We start from the raw sequence: 23,260 nt of genomic DNA on the forward strand, positions 1-23,260 counted from the left end.
TCAAAATCGGTTTTAGGTAGAGGTTGCCCCGTATTCACCAAACCCAGTTTCCTTTCCTCCAGGGCACAAACTGAGACTAGAATTCCAGACTTCCTTGAACTTAAGTGGAGACCTTAAGCCTGCATCTGGCTAAGGTAATAGGGATAGAAGTGTATCTACCAATTCAGGGCTGAACAGAAAACCTCCCACTCATCTCCCTTGTTCTCTCTTCCCTCATTTACCATGTGAAAAATTCTGAGACTCTTACAGGAGGATGGCGTTACTAGAATAAAAGGGTGGGTCCCCTCCCACTAGCCTCCACACCCACAGTCACTGGGCTGTGACTTAGGGAGAAATAAATCTTTATTTTGCAAGCCACTGAGATGCAGGTTTTGTTTTTTGTTGTTTTTTTAACAGCAATTAGTCTATCAAGAATAAGTGAATAATATAGAAATAAAAGACCCTAGTGTTCAATTCAGGTGCTCTCAATCTTCGCTGCATATTGGATTCAGTACTGAGCTCTTTAAAAATACCAGTGTCGGGCTTCCCTGGTGGCGCAGTGGTTGAGAGTCCGCCTGCCGATGCAGGGGACGCGGGTTCGTGCCCCGGTCCGGGAAGATCCCACATGCCGCAGAGAGGCTGGGCCCTTGAGCCATGGCCGCTGAGCCTGCGCGTCCGGAGCCTGTGCTCCGCAACGGGAGAGGCCACAGCAGTGAGAGGCCCGCGTACTGCAAACAAAACAAAAAAAACAAACAAAAAAAACCGGTGTCTGGGCTATAATCTGAATTAATTGAAACTGTATTTCTATGAGTGGGCCAAATACCACTAGTTTTAAAAAGCTCTCCAGTAATTCTGAAGCACACTAAAGGACGAGAACCACTGCTGACCATGGAGCTAAATTTACACTGAATTATAATAAAGGTGGTATCTTAATACAGTATTTTATCCATTTCATCATGGCTCATGTAAAGCCTAAAGCTATCAATTTAAGGCAAAATTTCTGCATACTACAAATCTGGAACTCTTACAGAATAAACACCCAATAGATATTTTACAATAGCTACCAATAAATTTGTCCTTCAAGTTCAGGCAAACATTAGCCTTCCCTTAATTAAACACTCATATGACAAGAAGCAAGTGTTTGAAGAAAAACTTAGTCTCCACCAAGAAACAGCTGACACAGTAATGTAAAAACTAACTACAGTTTCATGAGGTATAAGTTTACAAACATCATAGACTACCTCGATTCTATTTCTTTTTTTAACTTTGTTGAAGTATAGTTTATTTACAGTATATTAGTTTCAGGTATACAACATAGGGATTCAAGATTCCTATAGATTATACTCCATTTAAAGTTATTATAAAATATTCACTATGGGGCTTCCCTGGTGGCGCAGTGGCTGACAGTCTGCCTGCCAATGCAGGGGACACGGGTTCGAACCCTGGTCTGGGAAGATCCCACATGCCGCGGAGCAACTAGGCCCATGAGCCACAACTACCGAGCCTGCGCGTCTGGAACGTGTGCTCCACAACAAGAGAGGCCGCAATAGTGAGAGGGGCGTGCACCGTGATGAAGAGTGGCCCCCGCTTGCCGCAACTGGAGAAAGCCCTCGCACAGAAACGAAGACCCAACACAGCCAAAAATAAATAAATTAATTAATTTAAAAAAATATATATATATTGACTATATTCCCTATGCTGTACAGTATATCCTTGTAGCTTATTTATTTTATATATAGTTGTACCTCTTACTCCCCTCCCCCTATCTTGCCCTCCCTGGCTTCCTTGCCCCACTGGTAACCACTAGTTTGTTCTCTGTATCTATGAGTCTGTTTCTGTTTTGTTACATACATTCCATTGTTTCAGCTTTATGAACTTTATAATTTTAAGACGGCTTTTCACTATTAGATCATTATTTTCATGTATGGAGTGAGGTATTAGGTAATGTGTGAGGCGTTAAACTAACTTGTTTTCTATATGCAAACCACTTGTCCCAACGCCATTTGCTGAATAATCCTACAAGGATTAGTAATCCTTCTCTTAACACACATCAAGGACACACAGAAATCTGAATCTGGTTTTGGTATCTTTATTGAGGCCCAATGAAGATACCACTTTATTGTGTTTACTCTGTTAAACCACAGTTATGATTATTATAGTTTAAGAAATAAATCTAGATATTTCGAAGGCCTAGTCCCCACCTCCTTCTTTTTCTTTTTCAGAATTTTGTGAACAATTTGTAGAACACCACTTTTCCATACAGAGTTTTAGAATCCCCAAAAAATTATTTTGGAGTGTTACTGGAATTATTATAGTGAATATATAAACTAATTTGAAAGGGAAGTGGAATATTTCTGATAATGATACTTCACAGACACTAACCAGATATATCTTGTCATGTTTCATATTTTCTTTTTGCCAGTAAAATCCCATATATTTGGGGGTATGTTTATTTATAGGATTCTTTTAGAATTTTTGCTACTGTTAATTGGATTTTTAATTAACCTTGCTTTGGTATTACTGACATATAGCAATACTCTTAATCATATGTGGTGACCTTATGCCAAGTGTCCTTGCTGGTATCTCTTATTATTTCTAGTTGTCTGTAGTATCTCTTCAATCTACTACGGAGACAAGTATATCATCCTGAGAAACGACAAATTTGCCTTTCTTTCCAATTGTTCCTCTTTAATTTATTTTTCTTTTCTGATTGCATTGGTTAGGACATCTAAGACAGTGCTGAATAGTAAAAGTGAGAGTAAGAATCCTTGTCCTGCTATTGACTGTACTGGGAATGCTTTTAATGTTTCACCATTAAATATAATGATATTTGTAGGTTTCTGTAGGATAGCCTAGATCTGCTTATTGACGTTCTACTCTGTTCCTAATGTGCTTACAATTTTTACCATAAATTACTATTGAATTTTATTAAATATATATCTATTGATGAGATGATCATATGGCTTTTCCCCTTTAAACATAAAAAATTAACTTCCAGATCTTTAACCATCCTTCCATTCCAATACATGTTATTTGGACATAACTATTTTTAAGACACTTTTAGGTTAGATCTTTTAGTCTTTTATTTGATATTTTTACCTCTATTCTGAAAAATGATCTTTTGTATTCTTTCCTGGTTTTTCTACTCTCCCACTTCTAATATTTTTTATCTCCAATGCTGCTAGAATAATCTTAATAAAACAAAAATCTAAGTATCTTATCCCCGTACGGAATACCCGGCAGTGGCTCCCCAAGCTTCCTACACTAAATGCCAACAGTATGTCGACCAAGACCCCCTAGTCTGCCTCCTTTTTACCTCTTCAGTCCTCCCGATCAACGCAGACCACCCGCATCTCTGTACTCCCGTCAGCTGATGTGCTTCAAACTCACTGAACAACTTCTGCTTTTGTCACCTCGATGCTTTATTCATACTACTCCCCTGGCTAGAACGCCTTTATCCTGATCCATGTGTCAGGAAAACCATCTTCAGGTTTTATGGCTCAGTCCCAGACTGTTTCTAGGAATTCATTACTGACATTTGGGGAGAAATTTTAACTATTCTCTTCTGTCCATACGCACCCTATAGAGTTCCACTGCAGCATCTGTTATAGCTTATAACTCCAACTGCTTTGCCACTGTATCAAGTATCACATTTTTTTCATCTTTGTACTGCCAATATCTAGCACTAAGTATGCTGTCTAGCAAATAACAAGTTTAAAATTGCTTGATGAATGGATTATACAGACAGACTGTACAAGTTCTGATTTTTAAGACCATTCCTAGACATCTTTTGAGCAACCTTGCTCTTAATTCTAGCCTATTCCTGATAATATCTTCTAACCATAAAAGCCATAGCGAATCAGTTTATTCCTAAGAAAACATATGACTACACTGTGCATTGGTTTTGAAAAATAAGCACTGATTTGATCGAAGTTTGCATTATACTCACAAATCTACAGTTTCCTGTATGGTAGACTTAAAAAAAATTAAGACTAAAGATTTGGTAAGACAAACTAACTTTCATAGCTGTGTGTGTGTGTGTGTGTGCACGCACGTGTACACACGTGCTCACGTGTGTTTATATGTATTGAGTATCATCTCTTCATCTGACATGTTGTTATACTATTTTAATATATTCCATCATTTATTCTTCAACAACTCCAGGTAGTACACAGCGTTATTATCAGCGTTATTACTGTGCCTACAGATAACAAAATACAATCACTGAAGCTCAGGGAGTTTAGATCACCTTTCCAAAGGAGTGAGTCTAGGAACTGAAAACAGACTTTTCTAAATCAAAAAATGCAAACAAAGTGCCATGACTTTGCCAGGGAAGGTTGATTTGTTCAGATTCACTTGGAAATCAATGAATTGGAGAATACAAAATTCTTTTCAAGTTGATTTAAAAAGTAAAAGAACTTAACCTTTTTTTCCACCATTAACCCATCTGGGAAAAGTCTAAACTTTGTAATTCTATGCCTCCAAAGAGGCATGCTACTATATCATAGTAGAATTTAATACCAAAAAATTAATTACTCCCCAAATCTACCTTTTCCCTAGAAAAATAAAATAACTATAGCTCCTCTCAAGATAACACTGTCAAGTGCAACATGTCCTGAGTCTTTGTTGAAAATTAAACCTGAGTATTTGCTGTTACTGTAGCAAGTTCAATGAACTTCTTTTTATCGCCGGGTATGTTTATATTTGTAACCCAAGCAATGGTACCCAACAACTTGGCAATTAATCATTTTAAAATTAAAAGATTAAGTCCACTGAAAGCCTAATTATGAAAACTAGAAAAAAAAAAGGAGTGCAAATAATTTCTAGCTTAGTTCACAAATAAACCTTTGAAAGGAATGCTTAATTAACTCTATGGTGGTGTTCTCCAAGAAAAGAACATATTCATTTTCCCTAGGAAATTAAACTTTTTGTAGTTAGATATTCAAAGACTAAAGAAACTTAATTGAGATTCTTAAAAGATAGTAAGTAGGACTTGTTACTATGACTCCAAAATCCAGCAGGCAGCTTAATCAGCATCCACTGCAATCACTGGGAGGAAATGGCTATTTTAGTTCTTAGTTTTACTTCTAAAGATGCAGGGATCAAAACTGAAATTTGACCTAGAAGCTGTCATGGTTCTAAAGATGCCTGACAAAAGGTTTGGCAAGTGTTAATAAGAATAGGGAAACAACAACCAACAAAGCAGTCAGATTTCTCAAACTTTCAGGACAGTAAAGTGCGGCAAACCAGCCAAGAGCCTAACAGCCAAAGATTATACCCAATGTACCGTGATGGGCATGCTCATTGCCCTCACTTGTTGTCCATGATCAAAGACTAGATGTTTTCTCATACTAAACACCCAAAAAATAAACAGTGAGCTACAGCCACTGGGACAGAAGAAGAAAGCCAGTGACCGAGAAAACAGAAGGACTGGCTGGACTCGAGAGCAAACAGCTACTTGCACCTCGATTCCGTAGTCCGTGCAGGAACTGGAAGACCAGAGGCATGCCTGCTGGAGCTATTGAGCAATCAGGGATAGAGAGACACTCCCTGTACACATCGGAATCTAGAGATTCACCTGCCTGTAGCAGCACGTATTAAGAAACCTTCAGTGGAAAATGAAAAGACATCATTACAGATATCCAATTAGTTTTTTTTTTTAATTCACCTATCCAGAATGCATTGCTTTAATTATACGGTGTTTTATTTTAATTACGTTGCTTTGGGTCAGTCCCTTACATAGAAAACGGTGCGGGGGGAACTGAATGAGTCTTTCAACCCCAAGGATATAGCCTTCTTCAAATATTCATCATTTGGAACTTTAAAAGCCAAGCAAAAGCAAGAAACAGAAAAAAAACCAGAGTGGCAAAAAAGAAGGGAAACAGAAGGGAGCCCCAAAATTAGGGAGACCTACAAGTAAGAATGTGAAATCTAAGGTGTTAAGAAAAAGGGTCTTTCTTCTTTGCCCTTCATCTCAAATCATGCATATTAAATGTAAAAAATAGGAAAAAGGAGAAAATATTGCATAATGCTAAATAATTGGGGATAAAAAAACTGTCGGTACTCTGTCATTATCAATATTTAAGTATATCGCATTCTTCGATACATAAAGTTTCAAATTTCTAATTTTTCAACTTAGCTTGAATAGTATAATTGTCCATTGTTGTAATCTGTAATTATATATGTAGAATTAAGTTATTTGATTTGTAATTAAGTGGATGGCTTTACATCTGAGTCAAATTTTATAAATTTCTGATTATATCACACAGTCAATAGGAAATTTGATCTTAAGAGCTTGTTTGAAGGTTCTATTTAGATAGCGAGCGAAACCAATTGCATAACCTTAGTAAAATATACTCTTTCATCCGGAAAGTTTGTCATCTTGCACAGTTTCCAGGGAGGACCACGTAGGTAGCAGGAAGTAACAGAACATCCCTCTGGACAAGTAGATCAACACAGCAATCCTGAATCCCTGGGTTGACAGGAGTCATACCAGATCACCCTCTTATTTAGTAACTTGGGATCTGATATATACAGTAAATTGGCAACTGCCTGAACTGTGAATATTTTCAGTCTGTTTATGCTCATCCTTGATGGCTTCTTCCTCTCTTTCATCAGAACACAATTTCTTCTGGTTGGTATTTCAACAGACAAAAAGATAGTTTTTCTTTTCATTATCTCTCACATTTCCTTCCTTTCTGCTTCATCTGTAACAAAATCTGCTAATTTCTTTATCACTCCCTGGCTGAGATGCTACAACTGCATGATATGCACTAGAACCGTTTTCTCAGACCTTGCATGAAGGCTTCCTCCCATCTGTGCTGCAATAATCCAGGCTCCGGGACAAAAGATCAAGGGAGTTAAGAAGATTTGCAACAGAGTGGTCGGGGCTCTGGGCCATGCCTGAGAGAAGGGAAATAACGATGGGCTGGAGCAGAGGGAAAGCAAATGAGGCTGTCAGGGCTCTAGGAGGCCAGTGAGAAGGGTCAGAGTTGGAGAAACAGAGTGAGAGCACAAAGGTTGATGCTGTGACTAGCAGACCCTACTCTGCCTACCGCCAGGCACCATTCCCCCATGTGTTCTACCCGACAGGAAGCCCTCGGGGCACATAGAGTGCGATGGGAATCACACCCTCTGGTGTTATGCAATGTTACTGATGCTCTAAGCATGACACTGGTTTTAATTTACATAGTCAGCAAATCCCACTTAAGGACAGAATCCAGGGGTGAGTTGGGAGAGCCAGGGTTGAGGGCGGTACGGGGATGGAAATGACTAGTCTTGAAAGGGATGCCCACGTAGGCCAACACGCTGGTAAGATCTGGGGGAACAGAGTAAGAGGACAAAAGAGCTGAGGGCGTAGTCTATACATGAACAGGACTGGCAGGAATAATGCATGCAGAGGCCAACTAGAAACTGAAGTACACAGATAGCCTGAACGGCAGAGGCAGACTTCTACTAGGGTGGTACCCCACGGCCCAGTCCAGAGGTCACGGAGCGTGGAAAGGTCAGGAGCCTTCATGCAAGGCAGCTGGAGGGGAAGCAGATTCAGGCGGGCCCCAGAGCACACTCACCCCACCTCCACGGCTTTGCACCTCTGCTCCTCCTGGGCTACGCCCACCTACGCCCACCCTACCTTTTGACAGATTCACAGAAAGTCCAGGTTCTCTTCAAGGTCCCTCCCTTATTCAGAAAACCTCCCTGATGACTGCAGCTTCCACTGGTCTCTTCCATTCTGGACCAATAGCTTTTTTTAGCCATTATTATATTAGTCTAGATCTCCATTATCTAATTTTATCAAATAGTTTTCTGTGTGTGGGTGAGTTTTTTATCTCCCAATTAATACATAAATCCTTTTGGAGCAGAAATTATAGTCTGCGTCCTTCACTGTCATTATGTGTAGAAGGGCAGGCATGTGGTTGATCCTTAAGAAATACTTGTTCAGGGCTTCCCTGGTGGCGCAGTGGTTGAGAATCCGCCTGCCAGTGCAGGGGACATGGGTTCGAGCCCTAGTCCGGGAAGATCCCACGTGCCGCGGAGCAACTAAGCCCGTGCGTCACAACGACTGAGCCTGCGCTCTAGAGCCCGTGAGCCACAGCTACTGAGCCCACGAGCCACAACTACTGAAGCCCACGCGCCCAGAGCCCACGCTCCGCAGCAAGAGAAGCCACCACAGTGAGAAGCCCGCACATGGCAACGAGTGGCCCCCGTTGGCCGCAACTAGAGAAAGCCCACACGCAGCAACAAAGACCCAATGCAGCCAAAAATAAATTAAAAAAAAAAAAAAGAAATACTTGTTCAGTCAAATCAATATTAAAATATACTTAAGGGACTTCCCTGGCGGTCCAGTAGATAAGATTCCGTGCTTCCACTGCAGGGGGCACGGGTTCAATCGCTGGTCGGACAACTAAGACTCTGCATTCTGAGCAGCGGAGCCAAAGAAAAGAAAAGAAAATACATTGAAGAGTCTGCTTGTTTGGGGAGGAGTACTCTTTTCTAATTTAGTCTTTCACTTTCTTACATTTTTTCAGCTTTAATGAGGTATAACTGACAAACAAAATTGTATATATGTAAAGTACACAACATGATGACATATGCATACATTGTGAACAATGACCACAATCAAGTTCATTAACACATCCATCACCTCACAGTTAGCTCTCTATTATGGTGAGAAGCTTCAGATCTACTCTCTAATAACTTCAAGTATATAATACACCGTATTATTTTACTATGGAAGTGTTGGTGGCCTTAGGTACAATGATTCTGCCACAACGATGACTTTAATATGATTCAATAAGATATATGAGCTATCATTGGAATTTTTAATTTTTTTTTACCTCCTTTGAGATTATCACTCTACCTCCCAGTTTATTTAAACAGGATGTATTTATCATGTTACGTAAAGGGACGTTTATTAAGGTAATTGCTGTGAAATGACTGAAACTAATAACACTAATTTTTCTAGTGATCACTACTTCATTTATACCTAAGGAACCAATTACTTACAAATGATGCACTTATATTAATAGTTGCTCTGGATTTTTCTTCTCTAGAGACTTGTCACCCTGAGTTTACTTTCTCATCTATAATTAACAAACAAAATTGTACTCTTCTTTGTAAATCTTCCTTTAGGAAGGAAAGAATGTGTAAAACAGTGACAATAATGGGTCTTTGTCACACATATATGTAGCACCTCATAATGAATTTTTGTCCTTGTTGTACTATCTAGTAGAAAAACTGACACAGGGCTGCAGAAAACTCCCTTCATACCCGATGTCTGTTACCTGCGCTTCAAATCTAGGCTGAAGTAGATAGCTGACTTATCTCAATAGAAAATGTCTACTGAAATAAATATTACTGCATATTTAGTATTCAGCATTTTTTGAAAATGCAATTCCATTTCAGCATTTCCCTTTTACATAGTTTTTCTACTAAAAGAAAATATTACACCCAGATGGAATTAGCCAGCAGTGAGTTATATTTTATCTTTATATTTTATACTTTATTTTATATTCTCATATGTCACCTCCTTCTTTATGCCCCAATATTTCTTTTTTAAATAGTGTCTGTTTGGGACTCACAGATTAGGACATAACCATGGTGCTACTCTTCACCAGCAGAGAACGTTGCTGATGGTTAAAAAACCAGTTCTAACACTTGCAAAATGATTCCTTTTTAATTATAACAACCTCACAGGACACTACTGTGTACTCACACACATAAAAATTAAACAAATCAAAGAAAATTCAGGAACAAGAACCGCCCCCCACCACACACACACACACACACACACACACACACACACACGCACACACACACACACAGCCACATACTTCAAAAGTTCAGGATCCTACCAGGATAAGGAATACAAACCTACATGTTAAAATAGATCAACCAGTTCTCTCACTTATTAATGATATATTAATAATGATATATAATGAATTCTATGTGAGCAATGTAGCCTAACGAAGCCTGAGGTGATTTCTGGAAATACATATGCCTGGTGTTTTATTTTGTTTCAGCTGTTCCTTTATCCTCACTTGGTAAGTATAAAAACATATACGTACGGCCATGAAGAAAGAAAACTACCAAAATCTTGTGGCTGAAGCCTCAAGAGTCTTCTTTGTTACAAAGTCTAGGTTGAAGCCACAAAGAAATGAGTAAGAAGGACAGATCTGCTTGCCGTTTGAGAACCACTGCAATGAAACTACCCTCATGGATATGTTGTATTTATTTTTTGCTTGTTTATCAGCTTATGGGCATTTAGAGCTGAATGGAATCCTATGGGCCACTTAAGCCAAATCCTTCATTTGTACCTGAGGAAAAAGGGAACACAGATGGATAACAGCAGAGCTGGGACAAGAACCACACAGAAATCAGCAGATTTCTGCTCTAGGGAATATTTAACCACATTAAGCTTCATCTCTGTTGCTTCGTTTAACTGTTTGAAATAGATCATAAATTTATCTGTATATTCTTAGTATTAAAGGTATAAACATCCTCTATAAATGAAATATGAGAATAAACACAATATGTTTGTCAAAACAGGCAAGTTACATCATCTTTACTGGACTTATTATAACACAATTTAAAACAATCAAGAAGCATGGTCTTTCATAAAAAAAAAAAAAATCCTGGGCTTCCCTGGTGGCACAGTGGTTAAGAATGCACCTGCCAATGCAGGGGACACGGGTTCAAGCCCTGGTCCGGGAAGATCCCACATGCCGCGGAGCAACTAAGCCCGTGCGCCACAACTACTGAGCCCATGCATCTAGAGCCTGCAAGCCACAACTACCGAGCCTGCAAGCCACACCTACTGAAGCCCGCGCACCTAGAGTCCATGCTCTGCAACAAGAGAAGCCACCGCAAGGAGAAGCCCGCGCACCACAACGAAGAGTAGCCCCCGCTCACCGCAACTAAAGAAAGCCCGTGCGCAGCAATGAAGACCCAATGCAGCCAAAAATAAATAAAGTTTAAAAAAAATCCTCAAATGGCATCATTTTTATAGACAAAATATATATAATTTTTTACTTTAAAAACCCTGTTTAAGTAATACCAAATAGTTCCTGTGATTAATCGCTCTGTACTACGTTGCCCAGGGATCCTGACATTCCAAGGCATCAGTGGTTTATGCCTCTCCCTGAGGTCACTCCCCTTTTCTTAAAATATGAAGGAATTCTTGCAGTTCTTTTCTACCTGATAAAAATCTTCTTTTGACCCTGGATCCACCCAAATCCTTTCTTTCTCCCTCTCTCCTTCCTCTTCCCCCTTCTTCCTTCCGTCCTCTCTCTTCTTTTTAGTCCTTGAAATCTGCTCCATGAGAGCAGGTTTGTATCTTCACCCCTTTATTAAAAGTACTGTAACTTCAATGGGCTTATATCAACGAAAAATCCGTCGATGCAAAAGGAATGTCATCCCTCTATTCTTCCTTCTGTTGGGCTAGATGAGGCAGGTTCCTGGTTTCTCAAAACGCTGTCCTCCTTGGACTCTCCTGCAGTCGAACTAACTCTGTCTCGTCTGTTTTCAGAGGATTCTTCTAGGGCTGTTTGCCTTCATGTTTCCCATCTCATTGGGGCCTTTGGCCCGGTGCTGAAACCCTCCCAGGACCACAGCCCTAACCCTGTCATTCCACAGTTCTGCCTTTCCTGTCTCCTGCCATGACTAATTCTAAATACAGTTTTCATCAGTAAGAGTCAAATGCTGTATTTCTGTAACTTTCTACTAAGTTAGTGAGGTAAACAGTAGACAAACAGCTTAAGGGTGAGAGTGTTTGCTGTGTTTATGCCAATTAACTGGAAGGTGCCGTCTTCAGAATCTGGACGTGACCTCAAATAATGGGGGAGAAAATACACATTCACAATTAAGCGTCACAGATGCAGAAGTAAGGCACTGAGAGTGCACAGAAAAGGCAGACTTTCATTAGATGCAGTGCTTACCAAATTCCAGGCACTTGTGCCCCATAGTCATGGTTTTTACCATACCAGATTCTCCTAGCAATGTGTAAAAATAGAATACTTTACTCAGCATTACATTCAAAGTTTTTTCAAATACCCATCTTTTTTTCTAGAAGCATCCCTGTAAGATAAATATTGTTGGTTTTATCCCCACCAATTATAAATTGAAGCCCCACCAATTATAAATTGAGTGACAAAAGCGCCCAAGTTCCGTGGCTAATTAGTGGATAAATTAGGATAAAAATTTCCTGAAATACTTATATTTTAACTACTTCTACAGACCAAAATTGCCTCCAGGTATATGGTTTGTCCCATATTTAAGTATCATCATTATTCTCCTTTACTTGGTATTTTAAAACACAATTTACATTTTTACTACAATATATTTTAAATGAAACTTTAAATCTCTACCTTAAATAGAAAGTCAGTATTTCTTATTTTAAAAACAACGATTACCAAAGGCTCAAAGTCTAGGTCCTGCCCTCTCTTTATTAAAAAGGGGAACTCTCTGAAATATCATTGATACTCTTTAAGTATCCGACCTTTTTTTGACTTGAGTACCATTTTACCTCTCAGTTTATTTAAACCTGGATGCCTGTATTATGTAAAGGGAGATCTGTTAAGGTAATTGCTGTGAAATGAATATAACCAATAACACTAAATTAGGATTTCTTTTTGACTTAATCAAAAGAATTGAAAGAATATTGAGAAGAGCATAACTTTATCACTGTAACATTCAACTTTATTTAATGCCATGTCCTTGAACCACCGAAAATGGAAAGGTGGTGTACGATAGAGCCTCTGGAGCCAGAGGGTCTCAGTTCAGAATCCCTCCTGACTGTTTACTAGTTAGGTTACCTTGAGTAAATTATTTAAACCTCTCTGTGTGAAAATGAAGATGATGATAATAACACACATCATAGGATTGTTTGGAAGATTAAACTACTAAGTACTTATAAAGCACTGTAAATAGTGCATGGCACATATTAAATAGTGTAGAAGTATTTGTGAAATATATAAAATAAAAGTACCGGGGACTTCCCTGGTGGCGCAGTGGTTCAAACTCTGCGCTTCCAGTGCAGGGGGCCCAGGTTCGATCCCTGCTCAGGGAACTAGATCCCACATGCATGCCGCAATTAAGAGTTTGTATGCCACAACTAAGGAGCCCGCCTGCCGCAACTAAGACCCGGCACAACCAAAGAAATAAATAGATATTAAAAAATAAAAAGAAGCATTATCATAACTCATTTGTCGAACATTTAAAAAAAATACTTTGCATTTCACTAGCATATATCCCACGCTTTGGAAAACACTAAGCTGGGCAGATAGTGGACATTTTTCATGCAGGAAATATATTTAAGCTGAGAATAGTTTTGCATTTCCACTGGGAAATAAAGGACGTGCCACAGAGTAATAAAAACGAGCATGATCAAATAGTTGGAGGTAAGAAAAGGCTGAGGGTGAGTAGATGAAATTAATGTGTAGTTTCTTTCGGTTAAGGGATAAAATGCATGAGCGCTAATAGCAGGAAATGAAGTTGGGGAGGACAGCAACACGATTAAGAGCTGTGCTTGAGTGGGGTGTCTTGATCATCACATGGGGGTGATTAGGAGGAGACCAAAGCGGGGAAGTAACTGGCACTGAAAAGACCACTAAGGTCCAGGCTGGAGCGGGTGAGGGGCTGGCGGAAAGCAACTGCAGTGACACGGGACAAGAGAGTGTGGACGGCCAGAGGGCTAATGACGTTTGCTCAACAAGGCCAGGTCTATTCGAGTCATCAAGAAAAAGAAAGAGGAGGAAGAGGGCAAAGGAAGAGAAGAGGGAACCAGTCAGATCCCGGCAGGAGGAACTCCGTTTTGCAGGCGTGGAGGCTGACGCACTAGGGGGACGGCTGGGGGGAGACAGCCGACACTGGAGCCCAGGGACACGGCTTCGGGAGTTATGTGCACAGAAGTTACCCTTGGAACCATGAGGCGGGAAATCATTAGTAATTTTCAGAGGGAGAGTTTCAGTAAACTCTGGAGAGCATCACCCCATCCTAAGGCTAAGAAGTGACTGGTAAGGAAGGAAAGGGCAACTAGACAGAGACTTCATCAGGTTAAGTCTCGACAGGACACAAGTGATGAGTAGCAGCTGTCAAGGCGCTCAGCCAGCTTGATGGGGGACAGCGGCTTTCTGGAAGAGCCAATTTCCGAAGCGTGTCCTAGGCTTCATCCTCAACACTGGCTGAACCACGTTAGAACTGAAGGCCCACCGGTCAAGCCCAAACCTTCTGAATTTGAAGCTTGGCAGTGGGACCCAGCAATTAGTACTGAACGTATTCTCTAAGTTATTCTATTTAGACAATAAACGTGGAGGTTCTAGAAAAAGAAGTCTTACAGAAACAGCAAGAGATATTTATTGTGCTATCATTATACAGTTTGGGTAGATCTCGTACCTTGTAGAGGAGGTAGTGAGTGACTATTCTGACAGGTCATCTTAACAAACTAAAGAAGAATTTAACTCCATGCCATAGTGCCTTCTGAACTCCTCAGGCATTATTCCGGTTCCACTGGTTATATAGGTCAGGCCTTTATTTCTTGTTGAGATGTGGGCTTTGTGTGTCTGCCACATCATGACTACTGTGCACGAAGTATGTGGCTTCATATCATCTACCCTCGTTTCCTCACCTCTTGTCAAACAGTTGAAAATAGAATGACCTCAAATCAGTCAGGTTGAAACAGAATCTAATTCTTTTTTAAGCCCTCTAAGTTTCTAGGTTGAAACTAATTCCGTCCCTGACTTTAAACCCATCTCATTTACCCTAATTTTTCTTTGTTTTTCGACTGTCTAGGAGAAAGACCTATATTTTTGTATCATAAATGACAGCTCTGACTCTTTCCCGTTAAAAATAATAAAATGAGATTTACATTTCAAGATTTAATAAACAATCTTACATGTTTAATTTAGAAACGTATCTTTCAAAAAGTAAGTACAGTTAAGACTACACTTACTTTTAGTTGCACCATACCAATTCCAATTACGTATTTTGTACAGTTAACACGTTTTTGAAAAATAAAGCAAGCTTCTGAACAGTTAGTTCACTACAAAACATTTAGTTTATTGTGACAAGAGGATATTGAATAAAGGATTTATGCTAATTGACCTACCTTCCAATTTATAACATAAACTCAAATTTAAGTAAAAGAAACAGTAATTTACAATAGCCTTAGAAACTTCAAATTTAAATTAAAATAAGAAATATTAGTTGATCGTATTTGAAATTATTCTGAGTAGAGCTTATCCCGGCATCTTACTAACACATTTCCACCCAGGCATGAATTTCCACTCAAATGTTTCACTGTGAAACTTTAGTGTGACTATCTGGACTTCTTCATAGTTCTAACTAAAGTTTCAATGCTTTACCATATGTGTTTCAGAGAACTTGTATCAGATTTTCAGTTGCAAACCTGAGGATGTCTCTAAGGTGAAACACACTTACATCTCTTCTAGGAACGAGATCAAGCAGCTGCCTACCTCAGTTCCTTCCCTCCTTCTCTCCTGGAATCAGGAGGAAGGGGGTCTAATGCCCCTCCTCTTGAATTTGACTGTCCTGAATGATTTTTGTGACCATGAGAATACAGCTGAAGTGACGTATGGGGACCTAAGATGCTCTAGGTTATAAGAGGCCTTGCAGCTTCTGCCGGATTTTTTCTTGGAACACTTTTCTAGGGCTGTTCCCTCTTGGAACCCAGTCACCATGTTGTGAAAAGTCCAAGCCACTTGGAGGCAACCCCACCTGAAGTCCCAGCCAACAGCCAGCATGCTGTCAGCTACAGGTGGGAGCTACGTTAGACGACCAGCCCAATCAAGTCTTCAGATGCCTGAACCCCCAGCAGGTACACAACTGCAAGGCAGGAGACCTCAAATGAGAACCGCTCAGCAGTCAGTCCACAGAGCCATGAGAGATAGTAACAAACTGTTGTTTTAATTAACTAGTTATGGAGACAGTTATTATGCAGTGAAGATAACCAGAATATTCATCTTTCTCTGCTCAGGTTCAGACTATCAGACGTTTATAATTTTCTAGGGAATATAACGTACTAGAGGCCAATTGACCCTTAAAAAGTTTTGCCCAGTAGTCTAGCATCTTTAACATGTTCTTGATTTGTTTAATGGAAATAGCTCGAGCTTATCTTTTTCCATGTTTTTTCCTCTAAGTCTTACTGAATCAAGAGCTGAGCTACATAAATGTACAGAATCATGCCCAACCTCTCATCAAACAAAAGAGGAAACAGGATCCCCAGGATTTGCATAATCCACCCAAAGATCATCATTTGCTTCTCCTACTTCGTATCTTGGCTCTCTGTACCTTGTTGACAACTGCCTCTAGGGGTCATATTTTCCTGAAAAAACGAAGTGTGAGTTCAAGACAATACCATGTCTCACTATTCTTGGCCTAAGTTTGCAAATAATTTTACAGATCCTTAACTAAGTCCATTTTTACTGAAATTGAATGACAGCAAAATATTTCTGTCTGATGTTCTCCTCTTGTCAAAATTTCCGGACCCCTAGATCTAACACGGAATGTTAAAGATGTCACATTTCACTGTTCTAATTTTAGGGCTTTGATACACATTATGTAGTTGATGTTTCTCTTCCAGCAAACAGTGCTTATCCTCCTTCCCCTTCCCTCAACCCACCTCCCTATACTCCTGCCTCCGAACAGATAATTCATATATTATGTGGATTTACCTCTCACCAAAACAAAGATTGGTGACCTTCTAACTTTTCTTTTCCTTCTTGCTCTTGCCCTCTGATTAATTTCTCACTGTATGTTTCCAATCTACTAACATGCGTCTTTAGATGTCTAGCCATCATCTTTGAACTAACACTTCAAAAATGAAATTAATCTTCTGTCCAAAGCATCCAGAAAAGAAACCATCTGTTTTATCCTTTAAATAATCTATCAAGGGACCTACTATATCCCCAATCCTCAAGGTTTCAAATCTCCAGAAAATACCTCTTATTCATTCTCTTCTTTATTAATTTCCTAATTTTATAGACTTTTCATTAGAAATATCATTCATCTATCTTTTTTCCCCTCCATTTCCACTATCGCCACTCTTCCACTAGGACTGAACTAGACATGTACCATATCATTTCAGGATTACTGTGACAACTGGTTCTGTCCTCTCCAATTTATCCTGTGTCTTAAACAACATTGCTCAATTTATCTTCCTTAAACACTAAGTTCATTACAATTCTTCTTTGCTCAAGAACATTCCATGATTCTCTATTTCCTCTTACATAAATTCTAAATTCCTCTGGTTGCTTTTGAAGGCTCTCCAAAATCAAGTCCCATCCAGGTCCATGTCTTACTGCTCCGCTCCCCCAAATTCCTTCCTGCTTTGGGTTAGGGGCCCATTATTCTATCTAGAACACCTCTTCCCGAATCCTTCACATCCATCCAAATACCACCAGGTTCAATACCACTCCCTCCATGAAACTTTCCATGATAATATCTAAATAATGAACTAAATAATGTCCAACATCACCTTTTAGATAAAACAAAGAACTACGTAAGTGATGTGGTTAGAGGAGAAATATAAAATATCCCCCCACCCATCTCACACTGGAGCCTGGAATTACATAATTAGAGATCATGTGGGTTAAAGTTAACCTTGCAGCTAAAATATAAATATTCTTAGCAAGGAGTCAGTCCTGCATTTTTTCAGTATGAAATGCTTCATCACATCCTTTCTCGAGAGCAAAATTTAGGTACAGAGGGAAAGCCTGTTGCATACCTAGATTAGCTGAAGGCATCACTGAGGAAAGAAAATACATGAAAGGAAGGAAGCAAGGGATCCCAAAATCTCAATTTGCCTACTTCGCAAATAACTTCTTTTTTTTGAGGATTAGCCTTGTGCATTATAAATAACTATCAATTATTCAGAATATTTGATTAACCAATTACTCTCATTCTTCCACGATGCTAGAGTATGGATTTCTTCTTCTGAGTCAAGCAAGAATTGATTGCTATATTCACTCCCATAGCACCATCTTCCTTTTTTCAAATGATAAATTTCAGTTGTCATGACACCAGAAAAAGATGGATTCAGCTTGCTGGCATAGTCAGGCATTCTGCTACACTGCTTTCCCCTTTATCCTAGCAATTTGGACTCCAATGCTAAACCCTCACCCCCCTACTACCTCTAAATAAAAGAAGTTCTAAGTAATGTGTTTTTCACAAGTAAATGAAAAGAAGAAGAGAGAGATGACCTTAAGTGACCAAGTGTTTTCTCTCTAGTTTCTGGACAGATTTCCTTCCTTCTTTCTCTCATCGGCCCCCCTCGGCTCCTTCCTTGGCTTTCCTATTTGTGGACCGCGTGTCTGGGTCACTGTCCTGAGTGCTGGCCTCATGCTCTCACCCTAGAGCCACCCACTTGTTCCTTTCTCTACTTCCCTGACCTCTGGGTTCTCACCTGCTTCCTCTACCCACTCTCTCCTACTAGCCATCTGACCCCTACACGAGTTTTTAGTGACCTTGATTACAGTAGGAAAAGGTAGTCCACTCCCGGCAGAAAAAGGAAGAGACAAATTTTAGGTATCTGTCCGTTTACAGGTAGGACAGAGAAGTCTTCAAGCTCAGGATTAGCAGAAGAGCTCAGGTGCTGACTCCACCCCCTGTCCCGGAGAACACTCTCCTGTAACCTGGGATCGTGTGTAATTTATCCGAGGACATTGAGGTAAAAGCCAAGACCAACTGTTTTCATTATAGTTTGGAAATGCAACCTAGAGAAATAATTAACTGCAAAATTATGTGTACTTTACCCCTTGATGGATAGTCCACTCAAGCTTACGGTTACAAGGCAAAAATGTCATTCTTTCTAGAGATTTTATGTTGGATCCAAATAGCATCTTAAAAGTTTTTAGTAAAATGAATGGGTTATGTAAGTCAATTACTTTGGTTTTCCATTTATGAGAGCTTTTTCCCTCTATGTGCTAGTCTAACAAGAGTTTATATGCCCCTGTATTTAGAAAGAAAGGCAAGAAAGAAGGGAGAGAGGGAGGGAGGGAGGGAGAGGGAGGGAGGAAGGAAGGAAAGAAGGAAGGAAGAGCCTGAAACTCATTCTGCCATACTTGGGAAAATGTTTTATCTTTCCTTTTTAACTTGAAAATATTCCTTCCGTTTCAGAAAACTTTTAAAGACAGTTCTTCCTGCAGATCATCTGCAACACTATTTTATTCAAAGGCCCTAAAAATGGGTCTTTCTAAAACTTCTCCAGAATCACGCAAGAGACTATACATGTCTTGACCACAATTAACATTCACAGGCAAAAATGTCCTCGGCTCTCTCTTCTTTCCCTTCTTCCAAGTTGGCCAGCGTCTATGAACTGCACCGATTAGCAGTCAAAGCGTCCCCTAACCCTCGAGCCTGTGGGAACTTAGGAATTTCCACCCGAGCACGTCAATCCCAAAGGCCTCCTGTACCCTGGAAGAAATCCCTGACAACAAAGGACAAGCGAGAGGCCGGGGGAGGGGCGTAACGCGCTCCGACGCGAAGAAACGAGAACGCTGGCGTCGACTAGCCAGCCGGGCTGCCGGTGGGTCGCTGATCCGTAACCGTGAGCGGCGGCACGGCCGGGCCGCGCCGCCTCTGCAGGGCGCGTGACGCCTGCTCTCCGGACCCCGCGCCCTGCTCGGCTCCCAAGCCTTCTCGTGGGACGCCGCCTCCTCGGGCTCCGCTCGGTCCGACGGGTTCACACCCGGTCCCCCTCCGCCCACCCACATTCCCCGGGCCGTTGCAGCCGCAGCCGCTCAGCTCTGAAGCGGGCGGACCCCGTCTAGAAACTTGAGCGGAGCGGCGCGCGCCCCAGCGCCCGGGGACCCGGGCCGGGACGGACAGCCCGCGTCCCTCGCCACCGGCCCAGCTCTGCTGGAGGCAGGTTGGCCTTCAGCCTCCACGTCAAGCCTTTTGTGCCGCGGTGGCGGCCCGCTGAGGCGCGGGCTGGAAAGGGTCCCCAACTCGCCTCGTCCCAGCGCCTTCCCGCACGCAAACCTGGGCGAATGGAAAGTGCACGACGTCGCCACTCCTCGAGCCCCGTCTCAACTTGCCGAACCGCACACTGAAACGTGGCACACGTGGGGACAGCCACCCCGCCCCCCGACTCTCCTTATCCGACCCCGGGCCGCTCACGCGCTGCGACCCCCGGGCCGCGCCCCTCCCCCGGCGCCCGGGAAAAGTCCACAGACGGACGGGGGAGGCGAGGAGGGACGCAGTCCGGGGCCGACCGACACCCACTTTCTTCCCGCCACACCCGCCCCCGAGGCCGAGCCTCACTCACCCATGGCGCCGCGTCCGCCTTCGCTGCGGCCCCTCCGGAGCGCAAGCGGCCGGCGCAGCCCGGGGCCAAGGGCTCCGCGCGCCTCCCCTGCTCCGCGCGCCGCTGCGAGTGACGGCCTCGCCCCTCCCAGCCTCGCCGGCTCCCGGGGCTCCCGGCTCCGCGGCTGCCGCGCAGACCCCTCCCTCTTCCCACCTGCGCCGCGGGTGACTGGCTGTGGCCTCGCGGTTCCCGCCGCGCCCCCCTCCACGGGCCCCCTCCCCTCCCTGCTCAGGCCCGGGCGAGCCACGTGCAAACGCCCTTCCCCGCCCCCCATACGTTAAACACACATTACACACCCGCACCGTCTCAGCGCCCCACGGACAACCGGGTAGACGAGATAATCATCCCCAATGTGGAGACCAGGAAAGATTCTTCCAGAAGAGTTTGATGGGATGATTTCTACATTCCCTAAAATCTTCTCTTGTTTTCAGTATTCCAGTTTTTCCCTTAACAACAACATTAAGGCAATAGGAAGAGAAAATTCTCCCTTGAATTTATGTCTCTCTTCTTTCTTCTCTGTTGAATAAATTTGTTTCTGTAACCTGGTAAAGCTATAAAGTCCTAAAAGACACACACACACACACACACACACACACACACACATCATCATCATCATCATCATCATCATATGCAGAAGTCACCTGGAAAATAAATGACTCAGTGCAAGAAGCAGTAGGTAGTGCTGAAAAAGCGCTGGGCTTGCCAGGTGGGAGGAATCGGTTGTGATTCTGGCTCTACTACTAACATACCGGGACTCAGTTTCTTAATTTGTAACATGAAAGATCTGGAAAAAGTGATCTCTAAGGTCCCTTCAAGCTAAAAAAAAAAAAAAAATTATATAATTCCTTGGGCTATTGGCCTAGTTCTTTCAGGATTCATAGTGGAGAAGTTATTTCAGTAAGTCAGTCCCCAAAGTATCGCAAGCTCCTTTTTCGTACAGGACACACCCTAAAGTATACAGATCTATGCCATGACCAAGCAGAAGAATGAAGTGAAGTGCATGGTTACCAACCTTGAGGAACACTGCTAAATAATGGAGAAGACACGGTACGAAAAATAATTCAGAGCACGTTTGGCAGAAAAACATGAAGAAATGCTGAGCATATCATTAAAACGGCACAGAAACGTTTGCACAGCTATTTCTCACGTAACGGAGGAGGCACACTCCTGGAAGGATGCCGTGAATGCCTTTCAGTTAAACGGAAATAGAAAGTTATTCTTGTGGGTGGGGAAGGGAAGTAGTCGATAAAAGTTAAAAGGGTTCAACGTACCATTGAGAAAGGCATCACCGTTCTGGAAACTGACGAACGTGAGCCGTGATTGCAGCAAAGCATAATACTTACACCTGGGTCCAAGAAAGATAAATGATGAATGTTTGGAGATTAATTCATAAGTACAGCTTTTGGATCACCACAGACAACTTACTTCTTATTTCCTGAGGCTCTATTTCAAGATATTATAATTCTAAAATTAGAACTATTCTTTTTCCAGTGGAATTATACCATGATTCTGAAATACGAAGTAATAATTATAAATTGTGGTTTATTGTGTCAGGCACTGTTCTAAAGGCTTTATGTTAACGCATATAGTTTTCACAAGAAACTTATAAGGGAGATACAGTTATTCCCACTCTACTGATAAGGAAACTGAGCCACAAAGAAATAAATCACTTACCCAAATTCATATAGATAATAAACAGAAACGTGAGATTCAAACCCAAGCAGAAATGCTCCAGAGTCCGTGAGTTTAATCAGTTCACCACACTATCTCCCAATAGTTATGTGGATAGCCACATGCTCGAGAAAGATGGTGGTATCATCTTCCAATATTAAGAATAATTCATAAATATTTTAGATACTCCCAGTAGGAATTCTGAAATACAATAGAGAGAGATCTCATTATATACTGCTATGTAATAATCAAGATCTTGATGCTGTCTCTCTTTGGGCTGATTATAAATTAATGTGTCGAAATTTAACGTTTAAGTAATCTCCCTTACAGTGACCATACAAATGGGCATCGATATTCTGGATCTCAGATACAAAGAAGCCATTGTTTCACCTGAGCTTTAATAAATTACATAATTTTATATGGGAATTCAATTAACTCATTGCCTCAATATATTCTATTCATAACGCCAATTCTCCAGTATGTCTGTTTTCTCATTCCTCTCACCTAATTGTCCATCAGTCCCTACGATTGATTCTGCCTCCAAACCATCTCCCCACTCGTCCTTCTTCTCCAACCCCACTGCCTGGGCCACCTCTCCACAAGTCCTGTGCGGATGAGACTAGCACTTCTCTTTTAGAATATGGAGGTTCTAATCCACCACCGAACTCAAAATTGAGGATTTAGCTAAATCCTGAGATGGGTGGAGGCGTTTCATTCCACATTCTATTGCAAACTTCAGGGGTCTGACCTAGGCACAGAGTGACTGGAGTTTGCGTGAGCCTTTTCTGGCTCTGTCAGATGTCATTCCAACATCGCCACAGTTTTGATTCATCTTGGGAGAATGTAGAATGAAAAGGAAGGAACACCATCAGTGGGAGATCGGAACACACAGACGTTAATTAGTGTGGGCCACAGGAGTCCATGAATAGGAGTGCAAGAGTAGCATCTCAGTCTAGGGAAAGAACCCAGAGGAAGTCCTGCGAGGGGAGTGTCGGGAAGAAAGAGTAGTGTCACCTGGATTAGATTTCACAGACAGAGCCAATAAGATGAGGGCTGAGAAGTTCCCTCTGGATGTAGCAGTTATCAAGTCACTGGTGAAACAAGAGTGCCGGTTCAATACGTCAAGGGTTCCTGGGTGAAATTTGAAACTGGCCCCCGTACATGGGGGACAAAGAGAGACCAAAAAGAAGAGGCAGCCACTCCAGGTTGGGAGGTAGCAGGTGTAATAAGGGAGTGGATTGACTTAGGAGGCTTGTCTCGGGGGCCACAAGACCAGCAGATGTCCACCCC

At 41.6% G+C, this 23,260-nt stretch overlaps 1 protein-coding gene across 1 annotated transcript in view; it reads right to left on the reverse strand.

Annotated features, from left to right (window-relative positions):
* The window catches only part of GPM6A (glycoprotein M6A), a 250,738-nt gene extending 230,395 nt beyond the window's left edge, over nucleotides 1–20,343 (reverse strand). The window contains exon 1 of the mRNA XM_060136627.1: nucleotides 20,261–20,343. Coding sequence (XP_059992610.1) covers nucleotides 20,261–20,264 — 4 coding nt within the window. The 5' untranslated portion in view covers nucleotides 20,265–20,343. The remainder of the gene's footprint in view (nucleotides 1–20,260) is intronic.
* Between the last annotated feature and the right edge of the window lie 2,917 nt (nucleotides 20,344–23,260).

The sequence above is a fragment of the Lagenorhynchus albirostris genome, chromosome 21 (genome assembly GCF_949774975.1).
Source record: "Lagenorhynchus albirostris chromosome 21, mLagAlb1.1, whole genome shotgun sequence".
Lineage (NCBI taxonomy): Eukaryota > Metazoa > Chordata > Mammalia > Artiodactyla > Delphinidae > Lagenorhynchus > Lagenorhynchus albirostris.